The sequence below is a fragment of the Phymastichus coffea genome, unplaced genomic scaffold (genome assembly GCF_024137745.1).
Source record: "Phymastichus coffea isolate CEN01 unplaced genomic scaffold, Cenicafe_Pcof_1.1 PCOF00009, whole genome shotgun sequence".
In the NCBI taxonomy this organism is placed as follows: Eukaryota; Metazoa; Arthropoda; class Insecta; order Hymenoptera; family Eulophidae; genus Phymastichus; species Phymastichus coffea.
Genome location: NW_026706820.1, coordinates 9,154,816 through 9,174,153, shown reverse-complemented (window position 1 = coordinate 9,174,153; position 19,338 = coordinate 9,154,816). Strand labels below are relative to the sequence as shown.

Here is a 19,338-nt window from a genome sequence, read left to right as displayed (position 1 = left end):
GATGCAAAGAATGAACACTATGCTCAATCCCTTAACCGTATTAGTAAACAAACTATCAAAATGAGTAGTTTAAAACTCGATATCTGTAACGCAAGTGGTCTAATGTCAAGGCACTTGGAATTAAAATCATTCTTAAACTATGAAAATATAAACATCATGTTGATATCAGAAACACACTTTACAAGCAAGAACTATCTCAGTATACCAAACTACACCTTATATAAAACGAATCGTCCACTCAATAAAGCGTACGGAGGAACTGCAATAATAATCAAAACAAAAATAATCCACTACGTTCACACACACACACCAGCGAAATCTACCTTCAAGCAACCAATATAATAATCGAGGATAAACAAAGTACTACACGAAATATTACAATTAAACAAATACCAACATCCACTGGAGAACCAACATATTAGCCAACGGACATGTTCAAGAAACCAGATTTGATTGACTTCGCAATAGTTGAAGGTATGAATAAAACACATAATATGTAAGCTCCTCCTTTGACCTTACATCAGATCATTCACCGATAATAGTCACTCTAAACTCTACAGTGCACAAAATTGTAAACAACCTCACAATAACAGACTGGAAAAAATATACAAGCTTCCTAAAGGAACGTATAAATGTAATGTACCTCTCAAATCAACTACTGTCATAGAAAACAGTATACAAGCAGTATACTCACTCCTAACTGTAGCTATTAACCAATTCTTCACTACTGTAATGAAGACAGAATATCAACAAATTATCTTTATAGTAGTAGTAGAACAAAAAATCAAAGAAAAACGACTACTGAGAAAAAGGTATTAGATTACGAGGGTCGTTTGAAAAGTCCGTGCAAAGTCAGAGAGATGGCGCTACTAGTGCGTATCAAGGTTATTTTCAGTTATTGGCATATCTTGGACATATTATTGTACACACCAAGTTTTAGCCAGATCGGCCAATTACTTTTCGTTTTACATTCGTTTCAATCAAAGAAATCGAGTGTTTGTAAAAAAATGAATGAAAAAGAATTTCGTGTATTGATTAAACATTACATTTTCAAAGACAAAACGCCTCAAGAGATTAAACAGAAGCTTGATAAACATTATGGTGATTGTGCACCTTCGATTAGAATGGTTTATAAATGGTTTCAAAATTTTCGGAGTGGTCATATGAGCACAAAAGACGCTGAACGTTCTGGACGCCCTGTTGAGGTTACCACTTCAGAAATCATTGATAAAATCCATGATATGGTGATGGCTGAGAGAAGAATGAAGGTGCGTGAGATTGCTAGTACTGTAGGTATCTCGAGCGAACGGGTACATAATATTTTGCACCAACATTTGGACATGAAAAAGCTATCCGCTAGATAGGTGCCGCGATTGCTCACGATTGACCAAAAACGAGATCGTGTGAAGTGTTGCAAGAATGGTTTGCAGATGTTCCAGCAAAATCCGCAAGACTTTAGGAGTCGTTTCATGACCGTAGATGAAAAATGGATACATCACTACACTCCTGAGACCAAAGAACAGTCTAAACAATGGGTTACCAAGGGAGAATCTGCTCCGAAAAAGGCGAAGACAATTCCTTCGGCCGGGAAGGTTATGGCGACTGTCTTATGGGATTCGCAAGGAATAATCTTCATCGACTATCTGGAAAAGTGTAAAACCATTACAGGCGAATATTATTCATCGTTATTGGATCGTTTGAAAACCGAGTTGCTAGAGAAGCGTCCACGGTTGGCCCATAAAAAAGTCCTCTTCCACCACGACAATGTGCCAGCTCACGCCTCAGCAGTTATGGCCGCAAAATTGATTGAGATAGGGTTCCAACTCGTTTCACATCCCCCCTATTCTCCAGACTTGGCTCCGTCGGACTACTATTTGTTCCCTGATATGAAAAAATGGCTGGCGGGGAAAAGATTTTATTCAAACGAGAAGGTGATTGCAGAAACGAATACCTGTTTTACAGACTTGGTCAAATCCTATTATTTGGAAGGGATTAACAAACTAGAGCAGCGTTGGATGAAGTGTATACGCCTAAAAGTAGACTATGTTTAAAAATAAAAAAGATTTATTAAAAAAAATCAAGCAGTTTTTATTTTTGCACGGACTTTTCAAACGACCCTCGTACAAGATGGAACCAGGATAAAACATATCTAGAATAGAGCAGTTAAAAAACTGAAGAAAGTATTGTTCGTACAGAAAAATGCAGAGATATAGATGAAACTCACTATGATTACTCACTATGAAAAGCGACAAAAAGATTAAATAGACCAACTTCATTCCTTCCACCCATACGTAAAAACTGTGGAAAATGGGCCAGATCGGACGAGGAAAAAATGGCAACTTTTGCAAATCATCTAAGCGAAGTGTTCAAACCACATCAACGTATAATCACTGAACAAGAAAAAGAAATCTTACTAGAAGATCATAATGCACAGGATAACACTCCATCGAAACCAGTTAAACTAAAGGAAGTACTCCAAATCATTAATAACATAAATAATAAAAAGCCCTCGGTTAGGATATCGTTACAGGAAAGATGATTAAAAAGCTTCCCACGATAGCAATTCGATATATAACAATAATATTTAATGTATGCTTCCGTCATTGCTATTTACCTTCTCAATGGAAAGTAGCAGAGATTATCTTAATACCTAGAGCTGGTCAAGAAAATGAACTTGTGACCTCATACAGATCAATTAGTCTACTGCCTGTACTCTGAAAAGTCTATGAAAAAAACATACCAGTAAGAATAAATCAAATCGTAATAGATAGAAAACTTATGCCGGACCACCAATTCGGATTCAGAAGTCATCATTCCACGATCGAACAAGTGAAAAGAATAGTATCAACAGCGAGGAAATCCATAGAAAATAAACTGTACTGTACAGGCATATTTCTCAACATAGGGGGATTTTTTCCCAAATGTTGCAGTGATTTACTACAATCTTACCTGCAAGACAGAACATTTCAGGTAAAAATCAATAAAAAAGTAATCAATAAATCAACATGGCAAGTAATAAAAGCAGGTGTACAGCAGGGCAGTGTTTTAGGACCAACGCTATACCTACTATACACATCGGACCTACCAAAGCTTTCAAATATTCTGACATTAACATATGCAGACGATACAGCAATATTAACAACACATTAAAAAACAACAATAGGATGGGAAACACTATAAAATTACGTTAATAACTATCTTCAAAACTGGCTAAATACGTGGAGAATAATAGTAAACGAGAGTAAATCAATTCACACCACATTTACTATCCGTAAAAATACGTGTCCACATATTTCATAGAATGACAAATATATACGCAGAAAGACCATGTCAAATCCTCAGGTATACATCTGGATAGAAAGTTGACATGGAAAGAATATATATTCACAAAGAGGAAACAACTAGGATTGAAATGGAGGAAAATGTACTAGCTTAATGAGAAAAAATCGGAGCTAACAATTGAAAATAAACTTCTGCTATATAAAGCCGTATTCAAGCCAGTCTGGACCTACGCTACTCAACTATGGGGAGCCGCTTCAAACTCGAACATTAAAATCCTAGAAAAATTCCAATCGAAAGTCCTACACAGCATAACACACGCGCCGTGGTTCACTCCAAGCGAAATTATTCCAAATGATGTACAGATTGCAACAGAGAAAGAAGAAATTCAAACTTTATTCGCAAAATACTACACAAAACTAAGAAACCATTCAAACAAACGTATTAGCAAACTTCTTTCGGAATCGATTACCAATACAAGACTTAAGAAACGTAAAATAGAGAATATAATATAACTCAATATAACTCAAGATAAAAAGCAGTACCTTCGCATTACAAGATCAAGATAGAATACTTACCTGAGTACTCTGCTGATAACATGTAAAATTGTCTATATCGTAAAATAATTTACTGATTGTCCTTTTTATTTAAGGTTGACAGATTCTAAATAAACTTTGTAAATAAATAAAAAATATATATATTTGTGTAGAAATATATTTGTATATACTTACAACTTCATAATTCAAGGAAAATCGATTCTGGTGCCTATTTACAATAACTAATCTGGGATTTTCTACAGCATAATAATGGTTATTATGCATGTTGAACGTTCCGTCTCTCCCAAGCGTCGATTCATCGGTAAATATAATATTTTCTAAAAAATGTTTATTGTTTTCAATTTTATGTAATAGTCTTTGGCAAAATTCAACCCGCACATGGTAATCTACTTCGTTCAGTTGTTGAACTTTGCGAAAGTGATACGCATGGAGGAAGTTGTCCTTAATGATCCGTTGTACCTAAGTTAAAAATATAGAATAGTGATTAGATATAAATTATCGAATATAAATTAGATTAATCTAACGACAAATAAAACATGTTTTGTGGATTTACATTTACTGCTACTACCAATGTATTACAAATGAAACCATTTAACGACGATGCTGTAAATGTAATACACAAAGGCTCTACACAATAAAATTATTTGAGCAGACGGCCACTTTCTCTTAATTTTTTTATTATTAAGTTTCTCGTTGGACATTGGAAAAACTACTAAACAGAATAGCCAAAGAAAAATATCTTATGAAAATATTGGGACAAAACAAGATAAATATGCAACCAACAGCATCTGAAAAATATCTACCAATAATAAATGGATTAAAAGAAAAAAAACATAACAGCGTAAAGAATAGAAAGTATTTAAAGTGATATTGAGAAGTCTATGCATTCGTCGGTCAACATTGACGATTTGAAATCTGCCATACGAAACGTGGATATAAAGTCTTAAGCATTCGGAATATTCGGCATCGCATAACAACAATACCACTACCATTATTCACTGAGTAAATTGAAGATGAATACGTTTTCTCCCTCTCCTCTCTGGTTAATGTCAGAAGCTTTTCCGAGCATCGGCAAAAGTTTCACGAATACTTTATGTCCGAATGAAGAAGGTGCCATTCCAATAAAAGTGTCATACCTCTGCCAAAAACGTCATCGAATTCGCGTAACTACGTATTCTCCGCCGCGCACTATCCCTTCTATATTTCAAGTGACAGAGACTTTTCCTAGCGCCGGCAAATGTTTCACGGATACGTTTCGTCATTATCTGCCGAATGGGAAAAGTTTTATTTCGGTAAAAGTGGCAAAACATTGCCAAAATCAACATCGAAGTCGCGTAACTACGTATTCTCGGCCGCGCGCTTTCCCTTCTATGTTGCAAGGGACAGAGGCTTTTCCGAGCACCAGCAAAAGTTTTACAGTCTCTTTCCATTATGATCTTTGGAACGAAAAAGATTTCGTTGCAACAAAAGTGGCAAAACATTGCCAAAAATGCCATCGCAGTCGCGTACTCCGATATCGTCATAGAGCGAAGTAGGCTCTTAGGGGTAGTTATTTCAGGGCTGTTATTAACGATTATTATTGATTAATATGTAGTTTTATATCACCACTAAGGTCACACGAGTCGACTAAAATAGTTAAAAATTAATTTCAAAATAATTTTTTACGTGCAAATTAATGTTACGAATTTCACATACATAATTTGTTCCGGACGTTCCAAATATCAAGCAAGGGATTATGCAGACGAGAAAGAGTTTTTGAGTTGTACATGTGGTGTGCAGGACGGACCTTTGAAAATGAAAGCGTAGCACATTGGAAAATAGGGAAATTAATGCGCCCAAGCGGGTTAGGCACACGTCTAAGGGTTGTGTTCACTTTAGCCTGTTTTTTTTTTTTAAAGAGAAAGTGTAAGGATTGTATTAGCTTTCACCTGTTTTTTTTTAAGAGAAAGCGCAAGGGTTGTGTTCGTTGTTGCCTGTTTCCTCAAAAGAGAAATTGCTTTAAGGCCACCGAAAAACAATTTAGGAAATTAATAACACTACTGCGATCTTTGAAATGTAAATCGAGCGGATACTCTCAATTCTATGCGAAAATTAGTGAAGTTTTCTGATGCACCCTTCGCGGAGATACACTTGGCCACGAACAACCTACAAAAATCCTCCTTGCGGGTCCTATAAAGAAAAGGATTAAGCGCAGGAAAGCGCATTGCATGGTCGCCTCAGATCTACGTGTGACTTCTTACTTGATTAAAGGAGCCACGTAATTGTAACTTGGGAGATAAAAATCCCGCAGTTGGAAAACAAATAAAACGCGAGAAAAAGTAAAAAAAAGACTCCTGTACCTCGTTTAGACAGGCAGGCAATGAGCCGCCACGTGTGTCGAATCCCAAGACTCGGAAGAGGAGCAGGGCGGCAGGCCGCGCAAAAAATGATTTAGGGCCCACAGAGCTTTCTCCTGGTCTTTTTTGGCCATAAACGGGAGATGGCTGCAAGGAGGAAAAGTCTGGTGAGTGGCCGGATTTTGAGTATATATTCGAGGGCACTTGGAAAGTAGACCGGCCGAACACCTTACAGTCGTTTTCTGGATCTTTTCTCGATTCCGCGATTTTTGAGTAATTCAAAGTTTGCGTATATTGTTGTATAAGCGTTCCTTTTCTTTTTATATCTGTAATATTCTCGTAATTTTAAGTTGCTTGTTTTTTGTAATATTCATCGTTAAACGGTTCTTTGTATTTGTGAAATAAAATAAATCTAGAATGTTATAAAAGTTGAATCATGATTCGATTATTTTCACCCACCTCACCTAAACATAATTTATGTTACTTACCGTGGAGTAGGTTAGATTCAGCATGCCTGTCACGTTTCTAATGCTCCTAATCGGATCCTCTTCTAAACACTCTAAAACTTTTTCTTCATTTTCCACGTTGCGTACAACACGTGGAGCACCGACTACTCCTTGTCTACCTCGATGAGCAAGGGGAATGAGGTTACCGTCCTCTCGACCACGATGTACCGCTCCCAAAATGACATTTGCATCCGGTCGCCTTCTTAAATCAGGCGGGTTCCTGTGGTCCAACGCAGCCGCGTACAAACGCGCCGCTTCGTTAGCATTGCGCCCAGCCTCGCCGTAAAAAATGATCATCTCCGTATACTCGGCTCCCGTATACGGTGCACCACGTCCGATAGGCATGCCTCCGCCACCCGCACGACCTCCAGCTCGACCTCCACCTCTACCGCCACAACCCCCGCGATCATCCATAATTAATGTCGGAATGTAGTTTAGAAATTGCCACTTTTATTCGCACCGAACGCAACTTAAACGTTGCACACTATGATGAAACTTATTGTAAAGGATAGCGCCACCACATGTTTGTAAAAAAAAACTTTGACAACAAAAACGCATCAAATTTTTCGATAAACATGTTCTGATATTTAATTTTAAATACAAAAGTTTCCGTCAAATTCAAGATTTTAATTTATGAAGTTTGTTTTTTTGTACTTTGAAATTTTTAAAATAAAAAATTGTTGAATAATTGATTCAAAATATTTTTTATAAACAACAGCGAATGATAAAGAAAAAAAGTTTTATTCTGATAGAAATGGCAAAAAATCGACATCGAAGTCGCGTACTTTCGTACGCTTGTCCGCGCGTATTTCCCCTCTCCTCTGTAGCTAATGTAAGAGGCTTTTCGGAATGTCGGCAAAAGTTTCACGGGCAGTAATGTCACCGTCAGTAATACCGAATGGTGAGCGAGATACAATTAATCTCACTCAATAAGCAATAATTGAAAATAAAAAGTCTCAGTATTAAATTTTTACTTAAATGCTCTTTATTTGTATTTCTAGTAATAACTAAAAGAATCACTTTTGATTTGATTAGAAAAATTACTGTTAGTTTATATGATTGTTATAAAGTTATTAACAAAAATAAATGATAAAACTTTCCCTCTCTCCTCTCTGGTTAATGTCAGAGGCTTTTCCGAGCGCCGGTAAAATTTTACAGCCTCTCTCCTCTATGATCATTCGAATGAAATATATTTCATTCGAATAAAAGTGGCAAAACATTGCCAAAAACGCGAATGAAGGTGGATACTCACGAGTGTGCGGCCGCACGGCTTTCTCTTCTCCGGTTAATGTCAGAAGCTTTTCCGAGCATCAGAAAAAGATTCGTGAACACATCTTATCATGACTTTTCGAATGAAAAAGGTTTCATTCGAATTAAAGTGGCAAAATATTGCCAAGATCGACATCGTAGTCGCGTACTTTCGTACGCTTATTACGTAAAATTATTATAAAATTACGTAAAATTACTTTAAATGTATATGTTTGTTATAAGGAGAGGTTAGATTTCACTCGAGGGGAGTGTTCACGTGTCTTGGATGTGAGCGCGAGTTTTGGTGAGAAAGTCAAAGAGGAAAAGTGTTTGTGGAGAGAAATAGAGGTAAAAGAGCGTGGAGGTGGAGGAGGAGTGGAGAAGAGAGAGAAAGAGGCCTGGAGAAGAGCAGGAAAAAGCAGAGAGAAAGGAATAAAGAAAAAAAATAAAAGTTGAGGTTAAGAGAGAAAATCAGAAAGCGGGAAAGGCAGGCAGAGAGAAGGGCTGGTAAGAAGTAAAGGCAGAGACAGAAAAGGTAAGACAGGGAATAAAGGTGGGATCACGGGTAGTTATAGAGAGTCGAATTAAGGCGTACGGGATAGGATGGAAAGATTTGTGACAACAGAAAAATTAAGAGATAAAGGTGGAAGGTTGGATAAGAAAGGCCCAGAGGAGGAAAAGAAGAAAAGAGTAAAGGTGGTGAGGGGGAGAGAGAGCGGGGAGGGGCTGAGAGAGAATAATAGATGAGAAATGAGAGTGGCAAAGAGATGCAAGAGTGAGAGCGAGGGAAGCAAGATGGATGGGGAGGGGGAGAAGGATTGGACAACATGATAAGAGAAGTGGGAAAAAGTAATGGAGCAGAAGATATAATGGAAAAGATACGGACAGACATAAGGGAATTAAGAGAGGTATGGGAAGAGGAAAGGAAAGAATAGACAGAAATGTTTAAAAAATTATGGGAAAAATGGAAAGAATGGAGGCAGAGGGGAAAATAAGAGAAGAAAGGTGGGAGAAGGAAATAGGAAAAGTTAGGAAAGAACAAGAGAGAGAGAGAGAAGAAAGAAAGAAAGAGACGAAAGAAGAAAGGGAAAAAGCAGAACGTAAAGAAAAGAAACAGCAGGAAAAATGGGGAGAGAGGATGTACTAGTTGGAAGAGGAGTGCGTGAAACTAAAAGAAAGCATAGAAGGAGGAAACAAGAAGCAAAGAGGAACAGAAGTAGGCAATAAGGAAGAATTAGACCATATGAAAGAAAAAATGGATAGAGAAAGTAGGATAAACAATATAATAGTGACAGACTTACAGGGTGAGTTAAGATGGGAAAAGAAGGGAGAGGCAGAGGTCTGGTTAAGGGAGGTACTAGAAATGAAAAGAGAGATAGTGAATCTGAGAAGAATAGGAGGAACAGCGGAGAGAGATGATCGGAGAAAAAGAAGAAAAAACATATGGCAAATTAAATGCGCGTCATGGGAACAAAAAGAAGGAATTATGAAGAAGAAAAAGAATCTGGCACAGAAAAAGATATACATAGATCAGGACTGGACGTGGAAGCAGAGAAGGATAAGAGAGGAAGTAAGAAGGAAAGCGAAAAAAATAAGAAGTAAAGGTAAAGAGGTAAAGATGTGGCATAACGGGGTGAAGTCAGAGGAAGAAGAATGGTGGTGGAGCGAGAGAGAGGGAAAAATGGTAGGAAAGGGGGTGGAAGGGTTTCGAAAATAATAGGGATAAAAGAGAGAGAGAAGGGAGAGAGAGGGGAGAAAGGCAGTAAAAATATTATTCTGGAACGTGGCGGGGGTGAGGAGCATGGAGGAAGACGACTGGGAATATGTTAGGGAATTCGACATAATAGGGCTAACGGAAACCTGGGTGAAGAGGCAAGGGGCAAGAACTGGTGTGGAGAAACAACTGAAAGAGTACAGCATAGAATGGTGGGACTCAAGAAGGGAAGGAAGAAGGGGGAGAGAAATAGGGGGAGGAATAATGGCGATAAGAGAGAGGAAAGGGATGAATAAGGTTGAATGGAAGAAAGAAAGGACAAGTGAGGTAATAGTAGGAGAAATAAAGATCGGAGGGAGGAAATACATGGTAGCAACGGTGTATATGCAACATGAGAAAAAGGAAAACTATGAATACCTAAGTAAAGAGATAGAGGAGAACAGAGGAAAAACAATAATTATAGGAGAAGACTTCAACGCAAGAACAGGAAATTAAGGAAGGGAATGGGAGACAGAAGAAAACCTAGAAGAAATTAAGGCCAAGGATAAAGTGTTAAACGCAGAGGGAGAAGAAATGATAAAATGGCTAGGAGAAATGGGCTTAGTGATAACGAATGGGAGAAAAGAAGGAGACGAAGAGGGAGAAATAACATATATAGAAGCGAGAGGAATGTCAACGATAGACTATGTAGTAGGCAACGAGGAAGGTGATAAGGCGATAAAAAAGGTTCAAATCAAGGAGAGGGTAAAGTCGGACCACTTACCAATAGAGGTGGAATTGGGAGACAAAATAGCGGAAGAAAGAAAAGAAGAGGAAGAAAGAATGATAGACGACTGGAGTGATGAAGGTATAAGGGAGTATCAGAGATGGATAGACGCAATAGAGGGAACAGATAAATGGAAAGATATAAAAAATAGAGTGAAGAACGTAGTTGTAAAAAAGAAGATAAGAAAAAAAAACGATCAAAAAAAAGCTGGTGGAGAAAAGAATGTAAGACAAAAAGGGATAGGGTGATGGCAGAGTTAAATAAGGTAAGAAAAGGGGAAGGAGATAGATGCAAATACTTAGAAGCAAAGAGAGAATACAGAGCGGAAATAAGAAAAGCAAAAGAAGATGAAGGGAAAAGAGTGGCAGATGAAATAAGAATAGATAAGACGAGAAGAAAATTCTGGGTAAAGTGAATGGCAATAGGAAGAAAAGAATTGGATTAGATGAAAATATAGGAAAAGAAGAATGGATAAAGCACTTCAAGGAACAATTGGGAGAGAAAGAACAGGAAGAAAGTAAAGGGGAAGAAACCGAAGACAGCGAAGGAGAGGAAGGTGAAGAAATCAAAGAAAGAGAAGTAAAAGAGGTAATATGAAAAATGAAAAATAAAAAGGCGACAGGTGAAGATGGTATAGCAAATGAAGCGTGGGTGGAAGGCACGGAATGCTTGATAAAAAATATGACAAAATGCTTAAAAGGAATATGAGACAGAGAAGGATATCCGGAAGAATGGAGGAAGGGAATAATAGAACCAATATATAAGAAAGGGAGGAAAGAAGAAGTAGGAAACTATAGAGGAATAACGCTGATGGATACGGGATATAAAATATATGCGGAAATACTGAGAAAAAAGCTGGAAAGAGAACTAGAAGCTAAAGAAACGCTAAGCGATACGCAGATGGGATTTAGGAAGAAAAGAGGAACAATGGACGCAATATATATATATATATATATTAAAAACAATAATAGGGAAGGAAATAAGGGAAAAAGGAGGAAAACTGTTCGTATTCTTTGCAGGCATGAAGGCCGCCTTTGATCAAATAAAGAGGAAAAAAATATGGGAAACAATGAAAGAGAAAGGGATAAATAGAAAAATTATTAAAAGAATAGAAGAAATATACAAGAAAACAGGGAGTAAGGTAAAAGTTGGAGGAAAAATAATTGGGGAGTTTGAGACTTACAAAGGCGTAAGGCAAGGGTGCCCTTTGAGCACCACGCTATTTAATCTTGCCTTTGCCGACCTGGAAGTGAAGATCATGCAGGTGCAGGAAGGAGGGGTAGTGATAGGAAGGAAGAAAATATGGACATTAGGATACGCTGATGATATAGTGATGATGGCAAAGAGTGAAAGTGGAATGAAAGCAATGCTGAAAAAATTAAAAAGATACCTGGAAGAAAGGGGATGAGAGTTAAATGTAGGAAAATCAAAGATGATGAAATGCAGGAGTGGAGGAGGAAGGGGGAAGGAAGAAGAATTCGAATGGGAAGATGAGAAGATAGAGATGGTGAAAGAGTACAACTACTTAGGATATGTGATAAGCAGAAATAACGGAAATAAAAAGCAGATAAAGAAGGTAGAAGAGAAAATAAATATGGGACTCGGAAAGTTATGGGAGCTAGGAGAAAAGCTATTTAGAGAAAACTGGAAGCTAAGGATGAACCTGTTCGATGCTCTGGCTAAAAGCGTGATTATGTATGGAGCAGAAATCTGGGGATGGAAGAGATATGAGGAAATAGAGAGACTACAACTAAAATACATAAAGTGGGTATTAGGATTAGATAGAAACACGCCAAGTTACCTAATACGATGGGAAACAGGAAGACAAGAAATGAAAAAAACAGGATTAGAAAGAGCAATGAAGTATGAATATAAATAAGAGAAGAAAGAGATGGCTCAATAAAAAAAGAAGCATGGAGAGAATTAAAGAAAAGGGAATGAAATGAAAAAGATAGAAAGGGTAAGAAGGAGGAGAGAGAGGAAAGGCTAGAAAAAAGTAAAATATACAGAGAGAGAGAAGAGGGAGATGAAATAAGGGAAGAGTTTTGGGAAGAAATAAGAGATGAGCTGAAGAAAAAAGTTAAAAAAGAACTAGAAGAAAAGCTAGAAAAATCAAGATACATAAACGAGTGGAAAGAGCTGAAAGAAGAAATGAAAAGGTATAGGTTAAAGGAAATTCAAGGAGAGGGAAGAATAAAAGGCCTGCAAATAAGGGAAAGGTTTAGGTTAGGTAATGAAACGAGGGGAAGCAGGTATTGGGAAACAGAAGAACGTGAGAAATGCAGAATGTGTATGAAAGAGGAAGAAAATTAGAAGCACATGGTAGAAAAATGTGAAAAAAGTTGAAAGGAAGGGGAAGAATGGGAAAAAATAATAGGAAACAAAGAAAAGATAGCGTGGATGATGGAGATAAAATGGAAAAGAAGAAGAAATGAAGAGAAGAAAGAAAAAGAAAAGCAAGAAGACGAAGCTACAAGACCCTAAGGAGAGACGAAAACAGAAGACAGAGAAGCAAGACTCGCTGACACATCCACACACACACACACATACACACACATACACAAAACACAAACATACGCGCAATCATAAACATACACATGCACACACACACACACACACACACACACACAAGACACAAGTAACAGCAACTACATAAGCGAGAGAAAGCAGTATTGGAGGACGGAGCAAAATGGAAAAGAAGAAGATTCGAAGAAGAGAAAGAAAAAGGCAAATTATAAGATACTAAGGAAAAATAAGTGAGGTTGAGGAAAGGAAAGGCAGAGGGAGCAATAGGAAATAAGAAAAAGGTGTCAAAGCCTTAATAAGGAGAAAGATGGATGAAATGATTAGCAAGAAGAGAGCAAAAGCAAAGGAAAGGCAAAGGTGAAAAAGGCAAAAGAAAGTAATAAAGGACAAGCTGAAAAGAAAACATGCAAGAAAGAGAAAAAAAAACAGAAGAGCGGAAAAGGCAGATCTTGGAGAGAGAAAGAGAAAGAGAAGATTAATCAGAAGAAAAATGAGAAGAAAAGAGGAACAGGCAGGCGCAGAAGACGGACACAAGAGTTGCAGACACACCTACAAAGGCACATATTTATACAACACATACACACACACGCAGGCGCGCACTCACACACACACACACACACACATACAAAACAAATACATAATCAACTACACAAACTGGATACGAGACACAAATAGTAATATAAGAAATGTAAACCAAATGTGACATATAAGTTGTAAATAAATAAACTAACTGTATATGTTTGTTATAAAGTTATAAAAAAAAAATTATAAGACATTGTTAGACCGTTTATTCTAAGTGATTCTTTCTTCAATGCGCTGCTAAGCAACCAATGATATTTTGCAATGTTAGTTACCGCGTCGTTTCAATCACCGCTTCGGTTGCTACGGCCAAGTGGAGGGGAAAACAGCAATAGAGGAGAAATTTGGTAGTTGACCTTAACGGCGCTCTGATTGGTCGAAATTATTAATTTCTGAAATTAATTTTTTCGGAAAGTACGAGGGTGTCCGATAAGTACTTAGCCTACAAAAGAAAAACGAACATTTTGGAAAAGTGGCGTTTTATTTTTCAACATAGTCTCCTTTTAGTTCGATACACTTGGCCCAGCGATGTCTGAAAAGTAGGCTTCCATGGCAGCGATTACCTTCTCATTCGACTTAAATTTCTGCCCGACGAGTGACTTTTTCAAGTTTGGAAATAAAAAGAAGTCGCACGGGGCTAAATCTGGAGAATACGGTGGATGGGGCAGCAGTTCGTAGCCTAATTCGACCAATTTGGCCATGGCGACGGCGGAGGTGTGAGCCGGTGCGTTGTCATGGTGGAAGAGCACTTTTTTCTTCGCCAAATGGGGCCGTTTTTTCTGCAATTCGACGTTGAATCGGCCCAATAATTCGGCATAGTACAGCCCTGTGACCGTTTTGTCCCTGTCCAGGTAGTCGATGTAGATCACACCTTGTGAATCCCAGAAAACGGTGGTCATCACCTTTCCGGCCGATGGGGCAGTCTTCGCCTTCTTCGGAACACTTTCGCCGGGTAAAGTCCACTGTTTTGTAACAAAACTCTATCCTTTGTTACCAATTCTTTTACGGGGTAAGTGAGGCACTTTCGCTCATGACAATTGAGGGAGAAGAACTAGGGGAGGTTGATAAATAAATTATACAAAGACAGGAATCAAATCTCACTTACAACCTATTATTATTAATAATTATTCACACTGAACATACGCGCGCAACACATAATCTAAATTACCGACCAACAAACTGCAAATAGAACAATAAACTACTTAAGATAATCACAAATGAACATTTCGCATTTCACTAATACCTAATCGCGTACTTAACCTATTACAAACTTACTTAAAAACTACGCGAACTAATACCGGGTAAATTGCCCGGCACGTGGGCGCCTGGACAATTCACCGGTCGCAGCTTACGTCACTATGAATTAAACCTAGCGCGAACCTTCAGATAGCCGGCACGTGAGTGCCAGGCTATCTCTTTCAACGCGCACCGGTCGTCGCATCAACAGAGAGAGAGAATGTAGAGAGAAAGAAGAAAAGGAAGGCTTGACCTTTTATCTCCTGTTCCTCGCAACGTCGAGAATCCTGAGCGATGCGCTGCCGCAGGAAGTACCGGGTGTCGTCGCTGGTCAGATCGTCGCTAACCACTGTCACTGACCAGGTATCCGTAGGCGACGTTGACTTTCCTAGCAGGTGGGCTGGCTGCAGTTGCTGACAGAGCCGTTGCCGGTAGGGTTGATCTTCCTTCCTTCCGGCTATCCCAAACTGCTCTCTCTGCTAGGCTCGGCCTTCCGCACTCTAGTAGGACTAGGCTTCGACTCCCCCACTCTAGTAGGACTCGGCTGCGACTCTCTCACGCACTAATTCTTGCGCTCGTCCTGCAGCCGCTCAGCGGCGCTCGCTCCTCTCCCTACCTTGACCTATTAGTTAGGCGGCACGCGACGCGTCGCTTATCGGTCACGCGTTGCGCGCCTGCCAATCCCTGCATGGGCCTAATACTCTCTCTCTCTCTCTCTTTTTCTCACTCTCTCTCCGCGCTCCTCAACTTTTCTTGCGCTCAACTGCGCTGGCCCGTCCTTGGCGCTGAAACAAAAGACCAAATGTTAGGCGCATACTTAAATGCGCCCAACGTTGGCCATCACGCCTAGCCGAGTGGGGGAGGGAGAAACGCGGACGAGAGACCGGCACACGGCCTGCTCTCGTCACAGTTTTAACTGTTCCTTGGTCTCTGGTGTATACCAGTGGATCCATGTTTCGTCGACTGTCACGAAACGACGCAGAAACTCCTTCGGATTGAGCTTAAACAGCGTCAGACATTGCTCTGAAGTTGTCTCACGGTTGCGCTTGTTATCCGGAGTGAGCAAACGCGGCACCCATCGCGCCGACAGCTTTCTCATGCCCAAAATTTCATGCAGGACATGAACCACGCGGTCTTTTGAGATGCCTACGATCTTAGCTATCTCGCGCACCTTCAATCGTCGATCTGCCAATACGAGATCGTGAATTTTTGTCACGTTATCCTCCGTGGTAGCCGTTTTCGGAGCACCTGGACGTGGCTCTTCAAAAATCGACGTATGACGACGTTGAAACTCGTTAAACCAATTTTTGACGGTCGCCATCGAAGGAGAAGAGTCACCGTACACAGCATCCAAGCGCTTTTTGATTTCGCTGCGCGATTTCCTTTCCAAAAACAAGAATCGAATCACCGACCATACTGCTCTTTTTCCATTTTTCAGAAATCAACGCATACACTTGCTTTCACACACTCTCAAAAATAAACTACAACTCTGAATCTTGACAGTAACCATCGAGAAGGTTGTACTACGTGATAGAATATTTCTTTTGCGTGAGTGGCGCCATCGGGTGCTGAGGCTAAGTACTTATCGGACCACCCTCGTATTGACGATAAACATTTTTTGAAAACGGCATTCGATTCAGAAACATTTTTTCTACAGCCCATTTTCGGGAACTATAATCCTTCTGAATCACCCTATATATATATACTTCACCATATATATTTCACCATGTATGTTTATGTATTATATATATATATATATATAAAATAAATTGAAGCGGAACTAGTGTGAATTAAAAATATTTATCTTTTTAAATGGATTTAGAGGCAGTTTTATGTGATTTCCCAGGTTCAAACTTTGTTCATTTCTTATATGCAGGATAGTCAACCATTATATGTAAAAAATAAAAATATATTGTACCTAATAACAAATGACAGCAAAAACTGGTTAATTTCGCCGGTTGTCCTGTTTCAGTCCATTTAGGTGGTAGTTCTGTGTGGTTCTGGTCGCTCAAACTTGGTTCACATTATTATTACATGATAATAAATGATCATATGCAAATAAAAAAAAATTTAGTGGCTAATAAGAAATGGGAGCGTAAAAACTGTAAATTTCCTTGATTGCATTTATTATTAAGTTAATGTTTTGTCGCGGAACGACTAAGCTATCATGCCTTAGGTGGCATGATGCCTTTATCTTCTTCTGAACCCTTTGATTCGTTACACACTTGCTATTAATGATTGAAGTGGGGGGAGGTGGTGAAAATTATTTACACTTGCTTAATGGGAAAAAGCCGTCTGGCATAAAAAACCCATGATTTATTGCAATCTTAACAACACTGAACTGACACAAAGAGCAAATTACGTATAAAACGAAGATTCCGTACTTGAAGGAATAACAAAGGAAAGAAAGAAAGAGCGAATGGTACAAATGATGTCGCGTGCTCACACACACACACACACACACCGCACTGCACACTGATGAATAATATATTGTGGTCGAGAGAAATCTCAGACACGCAATTTTGATATGAAGGTGTACTCAATACACCCAAAATGAATTGAATGTTTGATTAGCGCCTCAAACGCCGAACGGCTAATGAGTGTGATGCAACACGTGGTGACTTATTGATTTAAGATTAACTTATTAAAACTAACACTTGATTTAAGGTGCGCAATACGTTGTTTTGCGTCTTAACTATTCTGATAAGGGGCGCGAAGGCAACACTATGAACTTACTTTAAAGAAAACTAACCGCTTACTGCGCACGTGTTCACGAGCTGGAAGCCGGAACAGTGACCTTTCGCTACACTGCCTGGCAACCGCGCGGCGAGCCAGCAATTAGCCGCGTCCGGCATGTGCTGCCGCCACGAGGCGCCGCAATCACTCTCATACACTCATACAAATAAAATATTGACGTGTGACGACGGAACAGTTAAGTTAAGGGTAGTTGCATGTCATTTCGCGCGCTCAAACTGCGTACAATACCTCTTTTCATGACAGTCAACAATTATATGCCAAAATATTAGAAAATTTAGTAGCTAATAACAAATGGGAGTAAAACATATCAATTCTGCTTATTCACCTATTTCAATAAATGTTGGGGTGATTCGGGGTAGTTCCGGGCGCTTACAGTTTTTACTCGTGTTTTTACATAAAAATAAATAATTATGGTTAAAAATTATTATTTTATATCGAATAATACATGAAAATATTCGACATTGTCAAAATTTTTAAGAGTAGTTTACAGAGGGTGGTAGATTAATCTAAAAGTTTTTTTTGATTATTTATTATTATTGGAATGCATTTTAGCAATTAATTTTGATTAGAATGCATTTTCTGAAATTTAGATTTATTCGTTCAAGTTAAACGTTCCGAACCTTTAAACTCATTGATTTCCGGGCTTTAATTCAGTGTTACACATATAACACTAATTTAGTATTTTCAAAAAAAAATTGATCTTTCAAGTGATGTTCGATAAACAGCACTAAAATGTATTTATTAAAAATTTGAAAAATAAATCCAATATTACAGTATTCGGTCAATGGACCTTCCATATCTTTGATTGTCATAAAATCATGTTTTTTGTATTAATTTAATACATCAACGTCATTTTTACTAATCGAAAATATCATTAAAACACTCTATTTGAATATCTCAAATATGTAAACATGAAAACACTTATAATATTCATGTTCAGATTGGTTTTAAACTTTTGACTTATTATTTTTTACAGAGGGATGCTTTAAATTTGGAACCAAGTAATGTCGCTAACTGCGTATCAAAAGGCAAATCGGAGGTACGTTATATCGAATTTCATATGTTACAGATTAGTAATTATTAGCCTTATTTCCTTCTTTTATTATTGAATTAATTATTTTCAACACTCAAATGAAATGATTGCGATTGAATTGTTTAACGAATCATATAAAGTAATACAAACGCAAATTATTTTTTAGCCCTGGAATGGATTTTTTGCAAAATTTGTAACGCAAAAAAGACTAATTGCAGAAAATATTATTACCTTGAAGTTTTTATGGGTAAAATTTAGGCGTAAAATGTTAAATAAATAATACGTCACTATTCTAGATATGTATTATTTCTTAAAAAGCAACATTCTCGATATAAAATCGAATGCAGATTATTGAAATATTTTCCTAATATTCATTTTCTCTATAGTATTATTGCATATAGACTATAATGGAATTAGTTGTATTATTGGCTGAATGGTTATTCACCTAAAAACGTAGAAAAGAAATGGTAAAGGAGGTACTGATACTATAAGTAATGTTATCGCATTTTGTATGCTATGTGTCTCCGTATGAATGCATGACAATTTATGGTGACATACAATAGCAGCATTTGCTGGATAAGGTTTGTTTGTCACGCATGTGATTACATAGTGTTCGAAAAAGATTTTACTTGCGTACAAGCACGTTTCATATTTTTATTCTTTAAATTTCTGGTCATCGAGGTCCCTCAGTGACAGCAAGACATAAAATGCGTTGCACAACCCTCGTTTACTAATAGTATATTACCTAGCTAGTGCGGAAAGTATGTGAGCCCCGCACGCGTGAAGGTTGCCGTCCGAACG

The 19,338-nt window shown here is 38.1% G+C and overlaps 1 protein-coding gene across 2 annotated transcripts in view; it reads left to right on the top strand.

Moving 5' to 3' along the window:
* The window catches only part of LOC131670744 (semaphorin-2A), a 545,588-nt gene that overhangs the window by 222,305 nt on the left and 303,945 nt on the right, over positions 1–19,338 (top strand). For both annotated transcript variants that reach the window (XM_058946635.1, XM_058946626.1), the window contains exon 4: positions 18,481–18,543. In XM_058946635.1, coding sequence (XP_058802618.1) covers positions 18,481–18,543 — 63 coding nt within the window. The remainder of the gene's footprint in view (positions 1–18,480; positions 18,544–19,338) is intronic.